Raw genomic sequence first — 22,776 nt, forward strand, 5'->3', positions numbered from 1 at the left:
TTAGAATGGTGAGGTGGGGTCTGAGGCTGGTAAGGGATTTGGGGGTAGGACCGACGAGAGGGCACGGATTCGGCGGTTCGCCGTGTCGAGTCAACTTCATATAGATCTGTGTAGGTGATTAACAGCCCCAGCCGATCTGGATCTGTTCAAGTCAAAAGTAAAGTCAAGGATACGAAGAAGTTTACCGAAAAACATCGATCCCAAGGACTCATGTTGTAACTTTTCAAAGCAGTTACATTCAATCAAAGCTCTATCCACATTAAACCGAACGGGAATCGTCGAAGATCCACGCAACTTCACTGCAATGTCGAAAACGAACTCATAATGTCACCGCAGATCTATAGTTGGTTTTGGTTTTGTGTCGCAGCAAAGAAACGAAGCAAATCTCCGGCTTTTATTTCACACTAAAAAAACGTTCATTTAGCGGGTTATTAAAATATATTTCTTTGAGGTTGCAAGGCAATGGCATCGCTGAGATGTACTCCTTCGAACACACGACACAGGTTAGAAATTGACTTCATTTGGGCGCTTTTTACGGCCAAAACAGAGTGAGCTTTTTGACGGGTTTATGGAAAAATCACTTCGGGGGCAGGTCTAAAATCCTGTGTACAGTGCCAAATCATACTTCATTCAAAAGAGCAAAGTATGTTCTTTATTCTAACATATGGGCTAGGGTAAGTCATAGATATAAGTATCTGTCTATTATATCTGTAGGCAAGTGTATTCCATTCCTTCGATAGTCTTGTCATCTACACTTGCGTGAAAAATGCAATTTTGAGTCTGTTTTGCATAAAAGACCTGCGAGATTTGTAGAAGTCAAAACAACAACTTACAGTCCAGCCTCTCAAATTTCGTTCCATGCAATTTGTTTGTCTGTACGTATAGACTGAGGGGTGCCCCGAAATGATTTGTAATCACAACATTCACAGACTTCAAATACGCCATTGAAAACTCGTCCACGTGCGTTTTAGATATATACTTGGGTGACTAAAACTGTCGTACCTACCAAAGGCCGCTTCGCGTAAGAAAATGACTACAGTAGTCCCTTCCATTTCCGGCCCTTTCGTGGGCGTGAACCTACCCGGAGCGGCCAGCTTTCCCATGACTAATGAGTTTTCCTTCTATAATTGACTCTTAATGGCCGTTAACCTGTCTGACGCGGTCAACGGTCACTGATTTTTGCCCTAAGGTGCCCCTCTTACTCGACAGGAGCGGCCACTTAACGGCCACTTGTCACTTTCGCGGGCGAGCGCCTGTGGTGTGTGTGTGTGTGTGTGTGTGTGTGTGTTGTGTGCACAGACGGCACAGCACGAGCAGACGACATGAATACTTACGCATGCGCAAACTGTAAATACAGACATGCGCATACATGTACATTTACGGCAGTCACTTCCGGATCGATCACAGCTGATGTGAGTTTGAAACACTTGTTTATCTGACACTCAAATACATATATAATAATCCAAACAACACACATAGAAACATACGAAACAATAGCTTAGCCAAGACGATCGAGTTAAACACGCAAATAATTAAGATGATCTAAGATGTATAAACGAAAGCAAAACTAACAGAGACAATGAATCGGCGGCTCGTGGATGATCGCTTTCTTTTCTTCATGAAAACTTGATCGTGTTTTTTGGGTTTTTTTGGAGGAGGAGGGGGCCTGTAATGAACGGCCACCTGATATTTGCGGTCACCTTTGCAATGACTAATGGGTGACCGGATATGGCAGGTACTACTGTACCAGAGTCGCAAGGCTCGGGATTTTTTTTTACAAGAAATTTATATTTCGTTGTTCTAGTCCGAATGAATATGAAGATATGGCGAGTTGAAAACGCCGATTCTTTCGCCAGAAACACGTCTGTTTCCATACCGGAAAGAAGGAATGGACTGAGCTACTAGAAGCACGGCGCCGTGCGTACAATCGATCGAATGATGTTATTCACACAATACCATTTGGCGATCTCTAAAAAATCATTTAAAAACGAACTAGTTGACATGTAATGAAACTATTTACTGAAATCAAGAAGTATCTTAGTTCTAGCCGTGCATATGACACACCCTTTCGCGAAAGCACACTGAACCGTGCGTATACGCATTCGCACCCGCAAACCACCAACCCAGGCGGGTTATCCAGATCCAGATCTAGATCCAGATCCAAGGGAAGTAACTCAGTGAGTATAAACATGAGCAAGAACCGCAACTCAAACACACTCGTAACACCTTAACAAGCGGTTAATTTTAAGCGTCCTCACGAACAACGCCTTGTGATCGTTCTCTGCGCGTTGTCTTCAACATCTAACGTACGTGTCCTCATCACGCTAACACGTGCGCGCTTGTTTGTCACGTTGTATGTGCGTGCGCGTGTGATCAAGGTCGTTAACACATATCCGTACAGTCATTCCTGTGTCCCCAGTAACCGTTTTAATTAGACCACCGTGCGGGTGTCATTGATGTCAAACATAAACCGCTGCAAAGTCAGTTCGAGATCACAAATCTGTTCTTGAGGCAAGCGTTCGCCACGCGCTCCATACACAGGTTGATGTCATTGTCAGTGTCTTCCAGTGTGCCAGACGCAGACCTCTTACTGGTGTAGGTGTTGGACTTTATTCCCCGTTCATATTCATTTGAATGATACTTGTGATGTTCTGCACCAAGGCAGGCGCAGTTTTGGTTTAATAGTAGAGGTGTGCGTTCTTTGGGATTAGTCTTAGAACATATACGCTGCACAGAAGCAGCTGACTCTCAGCACACACACACACACACACACACACACACACACACACACACACACACACACACACACACACACACACACACACACAAAGTGTGTGTGTGTATCTAAGTGGAAAGTGCACTAATTACTTGGCGCGAAAGCAGGACAGATCATTCTGTGTCAGGGCACGTGATAGTTTGCATTGGAAGGAGTGGAGCTTTAAAGCCTTGTCGTAGTGAAGACTTGTCAGCCGGGTTGCGGTTCACTTCACTGGATGACGGGCACCTGTGGCGGGGTGGTAAGACGTCGGCCTCGTAATCGGAAGGTCGAGGGTTCGAATCCCGGCCGCGGCCGCCTGGTGGGTTAAGAGTGGAGATTTTTCTGATCTCCCAGGTCAACTTGTGTGCAGACCTGCTAGTGACGTATCCCCCTTCGTGTGTACACGCAACCACAAGACCAAGTGCGCACGGAAAAGATCCTGTAATCCATGTCAGAGTTCGGTGGGTTATGGAAACACGAAGATACCCAGCATGCTTCCTCCGAAAGCGGCGTGTGGCTGCCTAAATGGCGGGGTAAAAACGGTCATACACGTAAAATTCCACTCGTGTAAAAACACGAGTGTACATGGGAGTTTCAGCCCACGAACGCAGAAGAAGAAGACTTCACTGGATGGACCCCAGGTCAGTTTGAATTTCCTGTGGTCTTTCAAAGTAACTGGAAGGGATAAGATAAGATCAGATAAGAAAACTTTAAATGTCCATTTTCATTTTACACAAACATGGACATTTTTCTTCTGGCACCACATCGCATTTCTAATTTCACAAAGACACGATAAAAAGAAAAGCTTAATCGAAAGGGAGTGCTCTGTATTCTCATGACATACTTCAACAGTCTAACTAACCAATACGTCTTTTCTTAACCAATGGGAATAAAAGCTCCGGCGTCATAAAAACGAAACAAAGTCCGAGAAGATTGTGTTACTAAACGACACCGTCATGTTTATGTAGTTTGAGTTCGAGTACGAACTATTTAAATTTCATTATCTCGGTAACTTCTTTCGTCTTAACAGTCGCCGCTTGGCTAGGAACGCGCACGTATTGTATTGTATTGTATTGTATTGTATTGTATTGTATTGTATTGTACTGTAATGTATTGTACTGTAATGTATTGTATTGAACTGCATTGTATTGCATTGTATTGTATTATAATTATATGTTTTGAAATATTCCTAGAACTAGCTTTGAACTTTGACAGCACAAAGGCCGACTTAAATCGTATGAATAGTGGGGGGAAATGTTGGTAAGGTCACTGCTGGGCTAGTGCCGTGCTGGTGTTGGTATCGTACATTTTTAATTTTAGCAGGAACCAGCATTGGACTTTGAAAGCCCAATGAGGACTTTAATCAGATCAACCGCGGAACATATGCTTGTAAGGTCACTGCGTGACTGGGGCTTTCTTTTTTTTCTTTATTTGGTGTTTAACGTCGTTTTCAACCACGAAGGTTTTATCGCGACGGGGAAAGGGGGGGGGGAGATGGGATAGAGCCACTTGTCAATAAGGTCACCGCTTGTCTAGGGCTAGGGCTGTACATCTTTCATTATGAATTCCCTTAAGGTCACCGCTTGGCTAGGGCTAGGGCTGTACATCTTTCCTTATAAATTCCTTTAAGGTCACCACTATAAGGATGTGCATCTTTTTTGGCCTAGAACCAACTTTGATTTTGACAGAACCAATGTGACTTTAATCGTATCAACAACGGGAAAATACCCGTGAGGACACCGCTGGGCATGTTTTTTTTCTTTCTTTTTTCTCGCCTAAAATCAGATCATATCAACAGTCCAAAAAAATATCATCGTAAGGCAAATGCTTAGCTTTGCCTGTGATGGTATCGTTTGTTTTAATCCTCGCCTAGAAACAGCTTTGAAAGAATATTTTTAGAGCATCGATGGGCTAGGACTGAGGCTCTGCATGTAATTTTACTCTCCCAGAACCTTTGTTGCTTTGTCTTGACAATGGGGACATAATTATGTTTGTGAGGTCACCGCTGGGCAGGTTAATGTGCGCGTGTCAGTATCGTATATTTTTTTTAACTCACCTAGAACCAAAACAAAAATGAAGATGTAAGTCGTTTGTTAATTTCAATGCTTGCTATTCTCTAAGATGCTGAGAGAAAAGAAACAAAGTTGCATCGGTCTCGGATAGTAATACCTGCTGAAGAGACGATACAAGGGGCGGGGATGTAGCTCAGTCGGTAGCGCGCTGGATTTGTATCCAGTTGGCCGCTGTCAGCGTGAGTTCGTCCCCACGTTCGGGACAAGCACAAGACCAAGTGCGCACGAAAAAGATCCTGTAATCCATGTCAGAGTTCGGTGGGTTATAGAAACACGAAAATACCCAGCATGCTTCCTCCGAAAACGGCGTATGGCTGCCTAAATGGCGGGGTAAAAAACGGTCCTACACGTAAAATTCCACTCGTGCAAAAAACACGAGTGTACGTGGGAGTTTCAGCCCACGAACGCAGAAGAAGAAGAAGAAGAGACGATACAAAACGATGACCAACCATCCAACTCTGAGGTGCCCGCAGACTGGTTCCGCACAACGCTCACTTGCTCTTTTGCACATGTCTCGTATACCCCCCGCGGGTTAGGGGGAAGAATTTACCCCATGCTCCCCAGCATGTTGTAAGAGGCGACTAACGGATTCTGTTTCTCCTTTTACCCTTGTTAAGTGTTTCTTGTATAGAATATAGTCAATGTTTGTAAAGATTCTAGTCAAGCAGTATGTAAGAAATGTTAAGTCCTTTGTACTGGAAACTTGCATTCTCCCAGTAAGGTAATATATTGTACTACGTTGCAAGCCCCTGGAGCAATTTTTTGATTAGTGCTTTTGTGAACAAGAACAGGGCGGGGACGTAGCTCAGTCGGTAGCGCGCTGGATTTGTATCCAGTTGGCTGCTGTCAGCGTGAGTTCGTCCCCACGTTCGGCGAGAGATTTATTTCTCAGAGTCAACTTTGTGTGCAGACTCTCCTCGGTGTCCGAACACCCCCGTGCGTACACGCAAGCACAAGACCAAGTGCGCACGAAAAAGATCCTGTAATCCATGTCAGAGTTCGGTGGGTTATAGAAACACGAAAATACCCAGCATGCTTCCTCCGAAAACGGCGTATGGCTGCCTAAATGGCGGAGTAAAAAAAGGGTCATACACGTAAAATTCCACTCGTGCAAAAAACACGAGTGTACGCGGGAGTTTCAGCCCACGAACGAAGAAGAAGAAGAAGAAGAAGTGAACAAGAAACAATTAACAAGTGGCTCTATCCCATCTCCCCCCTTTCCCCGTCGCGATATAACCTTCGTGGTTGAAAACGACGTTAAACACCAAATAAAGAAAGAAAAAATGTCTCGTATATATATGCATTTAGAGCGCTTACTTGCCTTTGTTTCTCTGATGGTTGGTTATTATTGTTTACCGTCTCTTTGTTTCTCTGATGGTTGGTTATCATTGTTTACCGTCTCTTTGTTTCTCTGATGGTTGGTTATTATTGTTTACCGTCTCTTTGTTTCTCTGATGGTTGGTTATTATTGTTTACCGTCTCTTTGTTTCTCTGATGGTTGGTTATTATTGTTTACCGTCTCTTCAAGTTGTTTCTCTGATGGATGGTTATTATTGTTTACCGTCTCTTTGTTTCTCTGATGGGTGGTTATTATTGTTTACCGTCTCTTTGTTTCTCTGATGGATGGTTATTATTGTTTACCGTCTCTTTGTTTCTCTGATGGGTGGTTATTATTGTTTACCGTCTCTTTGTTTCTCTGATGGGTGGTTATTATTGTTTACCGTCTCTCTGTTTCTCTGATGGTTGGTTATTATTGTTTACCGTCTCTTTGTTTCTCTGATGGTTGGTTATTATTGTTTACCGTCTCTTTGTTTCTCTGATGGTTGGTTATTATTGTTTACCGTCTCTTTGTTTCTCTGATGGTTGGTTATCATTGTTTACCGTCTCTTTGTTTCTCTGATGGTTGGTTATTATCGTTTACCGTCTCTTTGTTTCTCAGATCGCCTGGAACCAGCTTTATTCTTTGACGCACTGATAGAACAGAATGTTGACGATGTGGCTTTGTGTGTGTGTTTCAGACTGGAGAGTGTGTTGTCATCGTGGCCGCCAGACCCCGAGACTGAAGGCAGGAGACCCATCACGTCTCCCGTGCTGACCTCTGTTTGCTCACAGGGGAGTTTTCACAGCTCCCAACTCAGGTGAGGCTCCGCTTATAATACTATATTCATTGAGTATCGTCATTATTATTATTGTTGTTCTTCTAATTATTATAGATATTTGAATTAAATACTATTAATCAGAATCTATGAATAAATGTACACCCATTAGCTCAAAATCTGAGAGGTAATCGTAAAATGGAGGTTAGTTTATAGATGTTATCAAGCGAAAAATAAGAGAATGCGGGGTCTTTAAAACATAAGTGTGTAATTATGTTTCACTGTTTGTTTGTTTGTTTGTTTGTTTGTTTGTTTTTCAGTTTGTCCCTCTGTCCGCGTTCAGATCTCATGTGTTTATGAATTGATTGAGCTGACATTTGGTGAGCAGCTTGGAAGTGGGGGACACACGTTCGTAACAAAAAAAGAAGGTTTCTGTCTTTCACGGATGAGGGTATACGCCGACAACACTGTACAATTAATACTATGTACGTTACCTGTGCAAGTGTCAGTACAAGGGAAGCGACCCTGTTTTCTGTGTCTTGTTGAGGATGCTTGCCACGGCTTCTTCTTCTGATACATCTAAACTATGTGACTCGAACTCACATACAAATGTACTTTGTGATCTACGTGGGGAACTGTGGTGTCCTGACCACCTTAACTGTCAGCACTTGCTGTGTTTAGGCATTGCACGATCAAGGAGATTCAAAGATTAATTCACAAAAAGGAACACCTGCCAGAGACAGACAGTGACCATAAAACTCAGAACCAACCAACTCTGTTTTGACAAACATCGCTTGCAAGTCGGTTGGACATCGGTTGAAAATCGTCCTTATCAACACATCGAAGCTCTAAGTAAAAGGGAATTTGCTTCAAAAGTCCAAGCTTCAGTGCAAAACCCTGCCATTTAAAACAGTGAAACGTCTCAAGACTGCATCCGCATGGAAATTGCGTTTTAGTCACAACAGGAAGCCAGGAATCTCAGAATAACTTTGCGCAAACATGAAGGTAGACCCCACACTCAGTCACAACGAAATGCATAAATATTTATACAAGTAGCTCAGCTTTGCATTATTTTTCTGTGGAAGACAAACTTTGATTGCGGACAAAAAAAAGAAGGTTTTTTTAAACCACCACAGCCACAGGAACTGTTTTGTCACATTATTTGAGTCCGTATTTATGACAGAATAGACATTTTCGTCAACCTTTACTTTAACTGATGATATCAACAGAAGGATACGGCTTGTTGAAAGGTTTGGAAGAAAGGGATCACTCAAAAAGACATGACAGTTTAAGTTGTGTGTTAATTCTGTGATTAATTAATTTGCTAGCACGAATTCTGGCAAAAATCGTGAATTGTTTCATGCCAACCAATCAAACTAAGTTTAAGAACAACAGAACATTACCTTTGTCAGGGGGAAAACATCTGTGAGGCATAATATTAACCGGTACGTATGTTGTTGTTGTTGTTGTTGTTGTTGTTGTTGTTGTTGTTGTTGTTGAAATTCACGTCAATCAATCAATCCATCCATCCATCCATCCATCCATCCATCTATCCATCCATCCATCCATCAATCCAACCATCAATCAATCAATCAAACTGGTTGCAGCTTCAACATGCTGAGTCCTTCGCATTACGACCAGGGGATGGACGACTCGGACGGGCCGGTGCCATGGTTACCGGGGGAGAACCCGGGGGACATGATGCCCAAGCTGATTCACCGGCGCGCCAAGCGCATCATTCCTGACGACGAAAAAGACGACAAGTACTGGGAGAAGCGCAAGAGAAACAACATGGTGAGTGTGCCAAGAACGAGATTCACTTGTCCTTTACTTGCTTGTGCCGCTGGGGGTAAAACACACACACACACACACACACACACACACACACACACACACACACACACACACACACACACACACGGGTTCAGATTGGTTGAAATGGAGAATTGTTGCGATTTCAGCTAATCAGACCTTGCGGCTTGTCTCCACCCAGTTGGGTGGCACCTAGTTTCGCTTCGACGAAGTTCGTGCACATCAGAACGACCTTTACACGAAAAAAAACCGCACCCATAATTATGTCTATTTACTCCATAATCTTATCCCCTGCGTTTTTGTTTTCTCTCGTGTTTTTTTCAGGCAGCCAAACGGTCTCGCGAGAACAAACGCCAGCTGGAGGTCGACATCCGCAACAAGGTGAACTTCCTGGAGGAGGAGAACGCGCTGCTCAACAAGGAGGTGCTGGCCGTCAAGGCTCGCTTCGGCATCCCCCCGGAACAGAGCATGCTCACGCCAGAGGAGCGCGCACAGTGCCTGCAGGTTGGTACACTTGTTACACGTTGTTTGTATTGCTGACCAAAACAGGACGGGTTTTTAACAGAACGAGACAGGCATTGTTCTCCAAGACCGAGCTTATATGTATCGATCTATTTCAGTAAAAATTCCTGTTTTTGTGTGTGACTACATTGCCTCACATCTGGACAAAAATCTTTAAAAAAAAACATGCTCGTATGCGGTCCACACACGGTCCAGAAACGGCAAAGCAACAGTAACAGCCTCGGCATTGAAAACATGGATCGGGTAGAATATTGTGGATAGCAGCGAGATTTTGGACAGGAGCGGAGTAACCGTAAAATACCGGTATTAGGCGCTGAGTGACGCTTTTCGCTACCGCAAAAACCCGGTATCCGTCCAGAAAGAGTTAAACGTGAATGACTAACAGTGACCCTTTTCTTACAGGAGGTGAAGAACGCGCAGGCAGCAGCAGCCGAGGGCCAAGCGCCGAAGATGAATGAGGATGAAGGCGTGAGCTCCACGTCGCCAGGCATCTACCCCGTGTCGCTGGGGGGCCACCAGGACGAGCACGACCTCAGTAGGGGGTTGCAGGACCCCCGGGGACACAGCCCGGGCAACGGGGGCCAGCTGAGTAACGGCCAACGCAAGGCCGTGAAGAAGGAGATACACGACGCGGCGGAGAAAGGCGTGTTTGTACCCAACGGTCCCTCGATGTACGGCCCCTTCAGCCCCCCGGTGGTGTGGGGACCGGGCGCCGGCCAGCATGTAGCGCCCCACCACCACCCCTCAGAGTATGCCGCCTTGCAGATGGGCCAGCAACAGCAACAGCACCATCACCATCAACAACAGCAGCAGCAACATCAGCAGCAACAGCAGCAGCAACAGCAGAACACATACGGCAGTCACCAGCCGCAGCAGCAGAGCGGCGGACCCACTAAGCTGCCCTCCATTAACAATGCGTTCCACGAGAAGCCCCCCAACATGGGCGGACCGTACGGGGGCCGTGGCTACAACCTGGACCCCACCTCTAACGGCGTGGCCACCACCACAGTAGCGGGAGAGGTAGGAGGGGTGCGAGCAGGCATCAGAGGCGGCGGGCTGAGCAGAAGTCACCCTTACGCCAACGACGGACGCACGCCTTACGACTACTACATGGCGGCAGCCTACTCCCAGGGCCAGGCCATCTACAGCCCTGCTACATCCAACTCTTCCAGCATGGCCGCCGCGCCCGCAGATCTCTCCCTCGCCGCACGCTCAACCAAGCAACAGCAGCAGCAGCAGCAGCAGCAGCAGCAGCAGCAGCAGCAGCAGCAACAACAACAGCAGCAGCAACAGCATGACGATGGCAGCAGCTTTCTGGACAAGTCCTCCCTACCCGACGGGGCGCAGGTGCCGCAGAGCATGGCTAACAGCCTGGCAGCCTCGCACGGCCTGGCACAGCGCAGCGGACTGGACAGCCTGATGCACGCCGCCTCCATGGCCAGTCTGGTGCAGGCCCAGCGCGACTCGCTCTTCCAGCCCAGCAACGACCAGGACAGCCTGCTGGGGGCCGTGGGGGACAAGGGGGAGGTGAAGAGGTTAGTGAGGAACAGGGACGGTAACCTGGGGCAGGAGAATGACGTGCTCAAGATGCAGATCCGCAGCCTGGAGGCCGAGATGGACCACATGAAGAAATTGCAAACCATGAAGAAGTGACTATTGGACGGCTTCTGGACTTAGACCATGGGAGGATGTAGCAACTGTAGACCACAAAGAAGGGACTGTTAGACGGGTTCTAGACTAAGAGTTAGACCATGGGAATATGAAGACACTACAGTCTATGAAGAAGTGACTAAATGGACGGGTTCTGGATTTAGACCATGGGGAAATGACGAAACTATTGTCTATGACAATGGGATTGTTGAAAGAGTTTTGGACTTTTGAGTATGGACACATAATGAAAGAGAAGTCTCTAAAATGGTGACTTTTGGATGGGTTCCGACAATGTCTTCGGGAAGAAACTGAAGTACACGAAGAAATGACTGTAAAAACATTACCGAACTTAGACCATTGGCTAAGTGTAAGACAGACAGGTGAGATAATACTGCTTCTCGGGAGACTTTGCCGAAAGAGACGGAAAGTAAAAAGAAAAGACTTGGGGAAAGTTTCACCCTGATTTAACTTAGACCATTGGCTAAGTGTAAGACAGACAGGTGAGATAATACTGCTTCTCGGGAGACTTTGCCGAAAGAGACGGAAAGTAAAAAGAAAAGACTTGGGGAAAGTTTCACCCTGATTGTTGACAGTGGTATAAATGACTTCAGGAAGCTACGGCAGTCAAATAAAAGCATAATCCGGAAGATCACCTTACAGTTGGTCACATGAAATGAAAATATAAGATTGTTTTGGTGAAACAATGAGTGAAAAAACACTGACTATCGGAAGCTTCCTGACTTTAGAAAGCTTGGATGTTTTGCCGACCTAGATGTTGGTGAAAGAGTGATGACTGCAATCTTCTATACATTGGAAGGCTTTCTTGGGAGGGGTCTACTTGCTGGGAGATGGAGAGAAGCTTCTTCTTCTTCTTCTTCGGCGTTCCAGGGAGAGAAGCGACTCTTTACCAGCGTGCGGGCCTGGTGATATGAAAACCCCTGCCAAGCTTTTTTCATTTTTCATTTGTCATTTTTCTGCGTACACACTCAAGCGACCCTGAGCTGAGACGACTGATGCAGTGATGCGTTTTGCGCGATGAAGTTAGTGTTGAAAAATCATTGGACTGAAAGTGAAGTAAATGTTGTATCTTGTAGATATTGCGATTTGTTCACAGTTAAAGCGCTTTTCCGCCTTTTGCAGAATTAGAAGACTTGTGAAGCAGGGAGACAAAACAGGTTAACTCAGAAACGGTTGTAACTTGAACTGTAGTTAGAATGGTTTTGTTTGTCCAAAAGTCAGTATATTGGCGAGTCAGCTGACTTCCCGCGTGTTTTTTTTTTTACAACTGACAGATGGGCTGTAGAAAAGAATGTGAAGAGTATAGCTAGGCGGCTTACACACAATTATACAAATGATAAGAAGAGAATGGCCACCACTGAAACTACCTCAAATGAATACTTGTTTTCACTGTCCATATCGCTGAATTTTTTGTTGTTCCCCAAATGTCTTAAACGTACATGTAGGAATATGTACAGACATGCAGTGTTTGTCTGATAACCCGCTTCGTAATGAGCCCATACATGTATTGATCTGTTTAGTCACTGTCATCATGTTTTGTGTGATCTCAAGACGTACAAACTGCCAAGAATGTGTAAATATTAGAGATATGTGATGACAAAAATACGAGCTGTGTATTACTATCAGTCAGGTCTTTGAGAATGTATCATAGCCAAGGCTTGGTTTGACGCGTGAGGTTATTCTTCAATTCATAATGCATAATGTTTGATTATTGTCCGTATATTTGATCACCAATGTTGTTTATGTCTGTGGTTTAGTCAACGGGGGTGCTCATTTGCTGCATCCCTGATAGTAATTAGGAAATAGGGAGTACAGAAACATGGGAATACTCTTGGTACTCTGCTAGGCGTGCCTATTGTGTCAATAGGCCCAATCTGAATCAAACATTAAGATCAATATGGAAATAAGAATAGCCTTTCCTTAAAATAAAGACAATTATGCACTTCTTTATGTCAATGACAAAGAGATTTATTAAAATGCATGCAAAGCATGCCACAAAATCTGATGAAAATATCGGATTAAACACCTTATTTACCGCGGTACTCATAATTTAATTAGGTTATAGATAATATTTCATCAGCATTGCCATGTGTTCTGTATTAATTTCTAATGCTTTATACTTAAGCTCAACAGGGTACAAACAAATGTGCGTGTGTAAACTTATATTTATTCTAAGCTCAACAGGGTAAAACGTGCCTGAGAAAACTTATGAATGTACTTTCACCTTATATTCCAATGTATTTATTGCTTTGGTCGTTGCTCAAGCTAATAGTGATCTCAGGGTAATCGTTGCGCTATTCGTGTCATGAAACAGTATTAAATATATACAGTATGCTGTTTTTGTCGCCAATGATTATAAAAGAGTACCGTTTTTGTGTGATTCAGAACTCAGAAATGTTAATGGTTTGAAGCTGCAGGTCCATTTTCAAGTTAAAAAAAACAACACCAAAAAGCTGATCAACACTAATGACATTGGCATCAAAATCATACGCGGAATAAAAATAGCGTCTCGAAATGAAATTTCTGGTGATATATTTTACTAAGCACATTTGTCACATCAGGTTCGTTTCTGGAATTCAGAACGCTTATGTCCCTGTGGGTACATTGATTTCAGTAGTTTACAAGTATAGGCCGCAAAGGAATCTTGTACGTTCATAATGTTGTTTTAATCTCAAAGCCACTTGCGTATTTATGCACCATGCATGCATATACACGGTTGCAAATTTACGTGTGTGTGTGTGTGTGTGTGTGTGTGTGTGTGTGTGTGTGTGTGTGTGTGTGTGTGTGTGTGTGTGTGTGTGTGTGTGCGCGCGTTACCTTTTATCAAGGCAATACAAAAATGCGACTAATCGCAGCCGAACTAACTTTCGTAATCGCTTTGACTCAAGCAAAATAAAATATATATGAATAGAATAAATGAAGAATGAATATGAAACTAAAAATATGGAGTAAGTTTTTCTGAAGAACCAGTATATAGGTTTTACAGCAGAAGATGTTCGGAAATAACTCTGTCAAGTTTGTATGGGTTGTGGAAGAATTGCTTTCAATTGTTTCGAGAGAAACACTGAGCATGAGGCAAGCCTACAATGTCACAATGGAACAAGCAAGGTAAGGCAAGGTACAGACACTCTTCCACGACCCATACAAAAACCGATCGACAGAGTTATTTCCGGGATTCTTCAATTTCGATTCGCTTTAATCGGGTATACGGATCCACTAAGTCCATGCAATATATTGAATTGCTTTAATCGGGTATACGGATCCACTAAGTCCATGCAATATTGAATTGCTTTAATCGGGTATACGGATGGATCCACTAAGTCCATGCAATATTGAATTGCTTTAATCGGGTATACGGATCCGCTAAGTCCATGCAATATTGAATTGCTTTAATCGGGTATACGAATTCACTAAGTCCATGCAATATTGAATTGCTTTAATCGGGTATACGGATCCACTAAGTCCATGCAATATTGAATTGCTTTAATCGGGTATACGGATCCACTAAGTCCATGCAATATTGAATTGCTTTAATCGGGTATACGGATCCACTAAGTCCATGCAATATTGAATTGCTTTAATCGGGTATACGGATCCGCTAAGTCCATGCAATATTGAATTGCTTTAATCGGGTATACGGATCCGCTAAGTCCATGCAATATTGAATTGCTTTCCTCCTCTGTTTCCATTTCTCATTTTCTGTAAATAATAGTTTATTCCGCAGCATTTTTTCCTTTCAGTTTACTGACACAAAAATGATGGGAGGCATCTTTGAATTATACCATTACGTTTGTCATCAACTGACAATTAACATCGCGGCAGGTCACATCTGCATGTGGCCTGCTAAGCACGAGTTTTACTCTCAGGGAGTGCGCCTTTTCGGCGTGTACATATCCTACTATATCCCAACCCTCATATTATATTTATCTGCTGTTGATATTGCATTTTGCATTACAAATCGTGTTTTTTACATTTAGTCAAGTTTTGACTAAATTTTTTAACATCGAGGGGGAATCGAAACGAGGGTCGTGGTGTATGTGCGTGCGTGTGTGCGTGCGTGCGTGTGTGTGTGTGTGTGTGTGTGTAGAGCGATTCAGACTAAACTACTGGACCGATCTTTATGAAATTTGACATGAGAGTTCCTGGGTATGAAATCCCCGAACGTTTTTTTCATTTTTTTGATAAATGTCTTTGATGACGTCATATCCGGCTTTTCGTGAAAGTTGAGGCGGCACTGTCACGCCCTCATTTTTCAACCAAATTGGTTCAAATTTTGGTCAAGTAATCTTCGACGAAGCCCGGGGTTCGGTATTGCATTTCAGCTTGGTGGCTTAAAAATTAATTAATGACTTTGGTCATTAAAAATCGGAAAATTGTAAAAAAAAATAAAAATTTATAAAACGATCCAAATTTACGTTTATCTTATTCTCCATCATTTGCTGATTCCAAAAACATATAAATATGTTATATTCGGATTAAAAACAAGCTCTGAAAATTAAATATATAAAAATTATTATCAAAATTAAATTGTCCAAATCAATTTAAAAACACTTTCATCTTATTCCTTGTCGGTTCCTGATTCCAAAAACATATAGATATGATATGTTTGGATTAAAAACACGCTCAGAAAGTTAAAACAAAGAGAGGTACAGAAAAGCGTGCTATCCTTCTTAGCGCAACTACTACCCCGCTTTTCTTGTCAATTTCACTGCCTTTGCCATGAGCGGTGGCCTGACGATGCTACGAGTAAAATGTCATTGCGTTCAGTTTCATTCTGTGAGTTCGACTGAGCTTGACTAAATGTTGTATTTTCGCCTTACGCGACTTGTTTTCTTCCTGTGTGTGTGTTGAAATAACCTAATCAGTGATTTGCATACATGGTTATGTCTGAATTTCAAGCGATTTCTTCTCTTTTTTACATTTAGTCAAGTTTTGACTAAATGTTTTAACATAGAGGGGGGGAATCGAGACGAGGGTCGTGGTGTGTGTGTGTGTGTGTGTGTGTGTGTGTGTGTCTGTCTGTCTGTGTGTGTGTGTGTGTGTAGAGCGATTCAGACTAAACTACTGGACCGATCTTTATGAAATTTGACATGAGAGTTCCTGGGTATGAAATCCCCGAACGTTTTTTTCATTTTTTTGATAAATGTCTTTGATGACGTCATATCCGGCTTTTCGTGAAAGTTGAGGCGGCACTGTCACGCCCTCATTTTTCAACCAAATTGGTTGAAATTTTGGTCGGGTAATGTTCGACGAAGCCCGGACTTCGGTATTGCATTTCAGCGTGGTGGCTTAAAAATTAATTAATGACTTTGGTCATTAAAAATCTGAAAATTGTAAAAAAAATATGTTTTTTTATAAAACGATCCAAATTTACGTTTATCTTATTTTCCATCATTTGCTGATTCCAAAAACATATAAATATGTTATATTCGGATTAAAAACAAGCTCTGAAAATTAAATATATAAAAATTATTATCAAAATTAAATTTTCCAAATCAATTTAAAAACACTTTCATCTTATTCCTTGTCGGTTCTTGATTCCAAAAACATATAGATATGATATGTTTGGATTAAAAACACGCTCAGAAAGTTAAAACGAAGAGAGGTACAGAAAAGCGTGCTATCCTTCAATTCCCAGCGCAACTACTACCCCGCTCTTCTTGTCAATTTCACTGCCTATGCCGTGAGCGGTGGACTGACGATGCTACGAGTATACGGTCTTGCTGCGTTGCATTGCGTTCAGTTTCATTCTGTGAGTTCGACAGCTACTTGACTAAATGTTGTATTTTCGCCTTACGCGACTTGTTTACATTTAGTCAAGTTTTGACTAAATGTTTTAACATAGAGAGGGAATCGAGACGAGGGTCGTGGTGTATGTGTGTGTGTGTGTGTGTGTGTGTGTGTGTGTGTGTGTGTGTGTGTGTGTGTGTGTGTGTAGAGCGATTCAGACTAAACTACTGGACCGATCTTTATGAAATTTTTCATGAGAGTTCCTGGGTATAATATCTCCCAGACATTTTTTTTCTCACTTTTTCGATAAATGTCTTTGATGACGTCATATCCGGCTTTTTGTAAAAGTTGAGGCGGCACTGTCACACCCTCATTTTTCAATAAAATTGATTGAAATTTTGGCCAAGCAATCTTCGACAAAGGCCGGACTTTGGTATTGCATTTCAGCTTGGAGGCTTAAATATTGATTAATGACTTTGGTCATTAAAAATCTGAAAATTGTAATTAATTTTTTTTTATAAAACGATCCAAATTTACGTTCATCTTATTCTTCATCATTTTCTGATTCCAAAAACATATAAATATGTTATATTCGTATTAAAAACAAGCTCTGAAAATTAAAAATATAAAAATTATGATTAAAATTAAATTTCCGAAATCGATTTAAAAACAATTTCATCTTATTCCTTGTCCATTCCTGATTCCAAAAACATATAGATATGATGTTTGGATTAAAAACACGTTCAGAGAGTTAAAAAGAATAGAGATATAGAAAAGCGTGCTATCCTCCTCAGCGCAACCGCTCCCGCGCTTTTCTGGATTGTTAATTTCACTGCCTTTGCCACGAGCGGTGGACAGACGATGCTACGAGTGTACGGTCTTGCGGAAAAAATGCAATGCGTTCAGTTTCATTCTGTGAGTTCGACTGAGCTTAACTAAATGTTGTATTTTCGCCTTACGCGACTTGTTCTTTCTTCTTTTTGAACATAGACCGGGAATCAAGACGAGGTGATGGTGTATGTATGTGTGTGTGTGTGTGTGTGTGTGTGTGCGTGCGTGCGTGCGTGCGTGCGTGCGTGAGTGAGTGAGTGAGTGAGTGTGTGTGTGTGTGCGTGCGTGCGTGCGTGCGTGCGTGCGTGCGTTCGTGCGTGAGTGAGTGAGTGAGTGTGTGTGTGTGTGTGTGTGTGAGTGAGTGAGTGAGTGAGTGAGTGAGTGAGTGAGTGAGTGAGTGAGTGTGTGTGAGTGTGTGAATGTGTAAAGCAACTTTACATTGCAGTTTCTCGAGATAATATTAACGCACATGTTCTTGGATTTTTCGATAAATGTTTTTGATAACGTCATATCCACCTTTTTTTGCAAAAGATAAGCCCGCATTCCGGTAACGTCATTTCTTGCTCAGATTAATTGAAATTTTGGTCAAGCAATCTTCGACTTAGTCCAGACTATGGGATTGCATTTAAGATTGGAAGCTCAAAAATTAATCTATGAGTTTGTGCATTACTTATATAAAAAATCTGTCCAATTCCGACTTCTCAGACTCAGGTTAATCGGATTTACTGTTCCGAAATCGAGTGCGATAAAATCGTTATCGTTAGATGTGACTGTGATATCCACATTGGTCAGTTATAATGTCGAGAGAAACGGTAGAGCCTTGATCTGATATGCCACCTTTCTTGACATTGTTTATGCACATTAGGTCATCAGCAAGTGCATAACTTGAGTAGCACAATTCCATGAAAAATGACGGACAGATATTTTTTTAAACTTTGTATACATGCACATTCTTCCAATTCCAGATAATATCCTAAGACGTGTAACCTTATTACTTCGATGACGTCATATCCGGTTTTTCATAACAGTGAAAACTGTGGTGACCTCATTTTTTCATTTGTTGTAATTTGAGTCAATACTACCTGCCATGAAGCTGTTGGTTTGGTCAAGAAATCTTTGGCTCAGTTCGGACTACGGATATGCATTTCAGCTTTAAAGCTTTAACGCTAAATCATGAATTTGTCCGTTAACATTTTCGACATCCTAAATAAAATTGAACTTTCAACAACAAATTCCAATCTTATTGCATTGTATTTTTCATCATTCACTGACTCCAAAATTAAATAAATATTTCAGGTTTACTTTAAAAATGTGCTCAAAATAAAAGAATATGGGTTTATGCAAATTAGGTCGTGTATGTTTTCATTTTCAGTGTTGCCTTTTTTCTTAGTTTTAGACCGACAGGTTGACTAAATGTTGTGACATCGCTTCATGTGACTTGTTTTCTTTTTTAGTTTGTTGTTCTGTTTTTGTATTCTTGTGTTTTTAGCTTACTTTTTCCGATTTTTTTTTCTCGATTTTATTGTATGTTACACTGTTGTACGATCGTTGCCTTGACTACCAACCCAACAGACTTGGAAAACATCCTGTGTCTTTGGCACTTCACACACGATTTCGTGTTTGCACTCCTACTCTTTTTCATTTCTTCCTTAATTCTTTCTCTCTTTCTTTGATTTTCTTTCTGTTCCTTTTCTGTTCTCGCAATGAAGCCTACTTCCTTCACTCTTATGATCTTTTGTTTAATTTGATATCATTTCATGTAAAAACCTTTCCTTCCATTTTATTGTATTTTTTGTTGTTTTGACATCAAGACACAGTGCTACCTTCAGTAAGCGATGCAAGAAGGAAGGGGAGGGTGCGGGGGGGGGGGGGGGGGGGGTGTCGTACGATGAGTCTAGTTTTTTTTACTAGAACAAGATGACAAAACGAAAAAGACGGATGTGGTTTGTCTGCTTTTTCCTTTACTTCAAGCATGCCGAAACAATGGACAATTCCTCAGTTCAGGGACAAGAATCAACAGATTTTCATAAACTGAGCCAAAGATATGTGTTTGGTGCGCCATCACGGTAGAAGAAGTGACTGACGGGCACTGAAATGATCATGATTGTTTTTATGTTGTTCTTGTTGATGTTTTTGTTCGCGTTCGTAATCGCCTCTCAGATCTCAGTCCCCCTTTTCTGTTTGCATACGAATATTAATCTCGTAACGAATTGCAAAAACAATCTACGAATAATTTGCTGCACATTTAATTGTTACTTTGACGATCGATTTTTCCAACATTAATATCATCATTTGAAGCTATACTCAAAATTGTACCCTGTTTTGTTGTCTTTGTCAAGTCAAGTCAAGTCAAGTCAAGTATTTTATTGTTTTGGGCCCATAGGGCTTTGAAACAAAGATATAATTTTAACAAAAAAAGGTCGTTTGTGTGTGTGTGTGTGTGTGTGTGTGTGTGTGTGTGTGTGTGTGTGTGTGTGTGTGTGTGTGTGTGTGTGTGTGTGTGGGTGTGTGGGTGTGTGTTTGGGTTGAAATGATAATTAACCCCTCGACTGCCAAAATCCGTATCACGTACGAAATTATATATCAAAGGTGTAATCGAGGCTCTGGGAAGGAATACAATATACATGTAAATTGCCCTTTCACTTGCAGCAAGCTAAACTTCACCTTTGTACAGTTTTCTCAGTTTTTGGTTTACATGTTATAATTTACAAAAATCGTATTCTTAAAAACAAAATCCAAAAAAATCCTGTAGTCTGGGGATAAATAAGTCTGTAAAGCAGCGAGAATACTCTCATTCTCAAGGGTAGTTGTACCTTAAAATTTGTATTGTACGTACGCTTATATACACTCAACGGTTCCTTTTCAAATTATAAGATCAGATTCATCTTTGTGTGTGCATTGGTAGTAGGTAATTAATTTGTGTGTGTTTGGCGTTATTCTACAGTGAGCGAGAAAAATGTAAGGATTGTACCCCTACTGGTAACTTAAACGTTTGCGTGCATGGCAATTGTGTGTTTTTATCAATTAACGCTAGTATGTCCGTTAGTATGTTAGTCTATGCGTTTAATGATGTGTGTGGTTTTTGCTTGTTGTTTTGTATTTATTTTTGCTGAAAAGCAAAAGTTCAGAAGCCAGACAATTGCATTTAAAACTAATTTATGGCTCTGTGTTGTAAGTGTGCGACATGCTTGACATCTTTCTCTAAACAATTTATCGACCACCCCCACCCCCTTTCACCCCTTCCTTTTCCCCATGCACATTGAACCTTGCAAGTAGGGTCAGGGCGGGCCCACACATTTTGTAAATCTTGTAAATATTCCAACGATGGTATAGAAATAGAATGACGCTGCCCGTGTGGGAACAACTTCTCTTTGTAGTGTAACATTTTAGTAATATGATGTTATTTAACGTTTCTATCTTTAATGTCGTAGTGTTGATGTAGTTTTGATAACTCTCGACGTTTTAGAGAGAGAGAGAGAGAGAGAGAGAGAGAGAGAGAGAGAGAGAGAGGGGGGAGGGGTGTGTGTGTGTGTGTGTGTGTGTGTGTGTGTGGCGGGGAGAGCGTCTTTAAGATTCATTTTTGTGTGTGATGATTTTTTTTCATCGACAGAATGTCACGCGGGTACATGCTTCTCTTCATTTTATAAAAGCTCAATTACTGTCATTATTCTCTTTAATGCGCATGTTGATGCATGCTTTTTTATTCAACATCAGTTTTCAATTCCATACACTCATAATCGCCACTCTTTGCAGTGATGAGCAATACAACGGGTAAACTATGGTTATCAATGAGTAATTAGGCTTATGTAATTTCTGTTTTATGTCATAATGTGACGCTTTACTGTCAAATCAAAAAACGTATAACTGTGTCATGGATTTTAGTTGCTATAATGTTGTAATTTATGATGTCGTCATCTGACTTTTGAATCATTTTACTTTAGTGGGTCAAATCAGATGTACGGATGTATTGAAGTATCCATCGAAGCCAATTTGTGTGGTTTATCGTTTCTTTCATTCAAGATCGATACCTGGTTCGATTGACTTCAGGTTCCCCCACTGTGTGGTATTACTTAACTTAGCAATTATGATTTATTACAGGTGGATATTATTTTTTCTTTCGTCGCATTATCTTTAAAGTAATGATTAAATTGTCAGAGAAAACAGAACTGAAGAAACTGCATGGTTGTTATAGTGATGTGTGTGTGTGTGTGTGTGTGTGTGTGTGTGTGTATGCGTTCGTGCGTTCGTGCGTTCGTGCGTGCGTGTGTGTGTGCGTGTGTATGAGTGTTTGCCCTCTCTCTCTCTCTCTCTCTCTCTCTCTCTCTCTCTCTCTCTCTCTCTCTCTCTCTCTCTCTCTCTCTCTTTATATATTGAATACTAGATGAATACCCGCTTCGCCGGGTACGGCTTCGCCGGGAAGAAGTCGAGCCGAATACCCGGCTGCGCCGGGGACCCGGCTGTGCCGGGTGTACGCCGGCTTTGCCGGCGCACCGCACGAAGGAAGGGAGATAAACGCGCAAAACACTGGAGAAGAGTAAAAATAGTATAACGGGAATATGGATTGAGCGTTGTCGACAGTGACCTTCTAAAAATAGAAACGGGAATATGGATTGACGCCACACGAAGGAAGGGAGATAAACGCTGAAAACACTGGAGAAGATAAGGAAGAGTTACTGGGAATGGATCCAGAGAAAAACCAAAATCGTATATATATATAGATATACTAGATGAATACCCGCTTCGCCGGGTAAGGCTTCGCCGGGAAGAAGTAGAGCCGAACCCGGCTTTGCCGGGTGTCGGGTGTACGACGGCTTCGCCGGCGCACCGTACGAAGGAAGGGAGATAAACGCGCAAAACACTGGAGAAGATAAGGAAGAGTTACTGGGAATGGATGTACAGAAAAACCCAAATCGGTTCAGCGCTGCGCGCTGAAAGCACGCACGTGTTCAAAATTTTCCACGATTGTGTCCCGGGTCTACCTGAATATGCCCACCAAATTTGAAGCAGATCCATCCAGAACTTTGGCTGTGAATCGTGAACACACAGACAGACACAAGCCGTATATAGATATAGAAGATATACATGGATATATCTCCTTGTCTCTCTGTATACCGTCTGTGTGTCTGTCTGTCTCTCTCTCTTTCTGTCTCTGTATCTCTCTTTCTGTCTCTCTCTTTCTGTCTCTCTCTTTCTGTCTCTCTCTTTCTGTCTCTCTCTTTCTGTCTCTCTCTTTCTGTCTCTGTCTCTCTCTTTCTGTCTCCGTCTCTCTCTTTCTCTCTGCGCGTCA

The 22,776-nt window shown here is 42.1% G+C and overlaps 1 protein-coding gene across 1 annotated transcript; it reads left to right on the forward strand.

Moving 5' to 3' along the window:
- The first annotated feature begins 4,831 nt into the window (after positions 1 to 4,831).
- LOC138964523 (myb-like protein AA) lies at positions 4,832 to 10,913 on the forward strand. The gene is made up of 5 exons (XM_070336508.1): positions 4,832 to 4,839; positions 6,849 to 6,968; positions 8,534 to 8,720; positions 9,063 to 9,242; positions 9,663 to 10,913. Exons 1-5 carry the CDS (start codon positions 4,832 to 4,834, stop codon positions 10,911 to 10,913), a joined length of 1,746 nt encoding a protein of 581 aa, XP_070192609.1.
- The last annotated feature ends 11,863 nt before the right edge of the window (positions 10,914 to 22,776 follow it).

This window comes from Littorina saxatilis, linkage group LG4, assembly GCF_037325665.1.
Source record: "Littorina saxatilis isolate snail1 linkage group LG4, US_GU_Lsax_2.0, whole genome shotgun sequence".
NCBI lineage: Eukaryota > Metazoa > Mollusca > Gastropoda > Littorinimorpha > Littorinidae > Littorina > Littorina saxatilis.

Excerpts from the sequence above, each read along its gene's own strand:
- LOC138964523 (XM_070336508.1), top strand. Across the intron at positions 6,969-8,533 it reads TTTCACAGCTCCCAACTCAG|CTTCAACATGCTGAGTCCTT; the intron begins GTGAGGCTCCGC and ends AACTGGTTGCAG. Across the intron at positions 9,243-9,662 it reads AGCGCGCACAGTGCCTGCAG|GAGGTGAAGAACGCGCAGGC; the intron begins GTTGGTACACTT and ends CTTTTCTTACAG.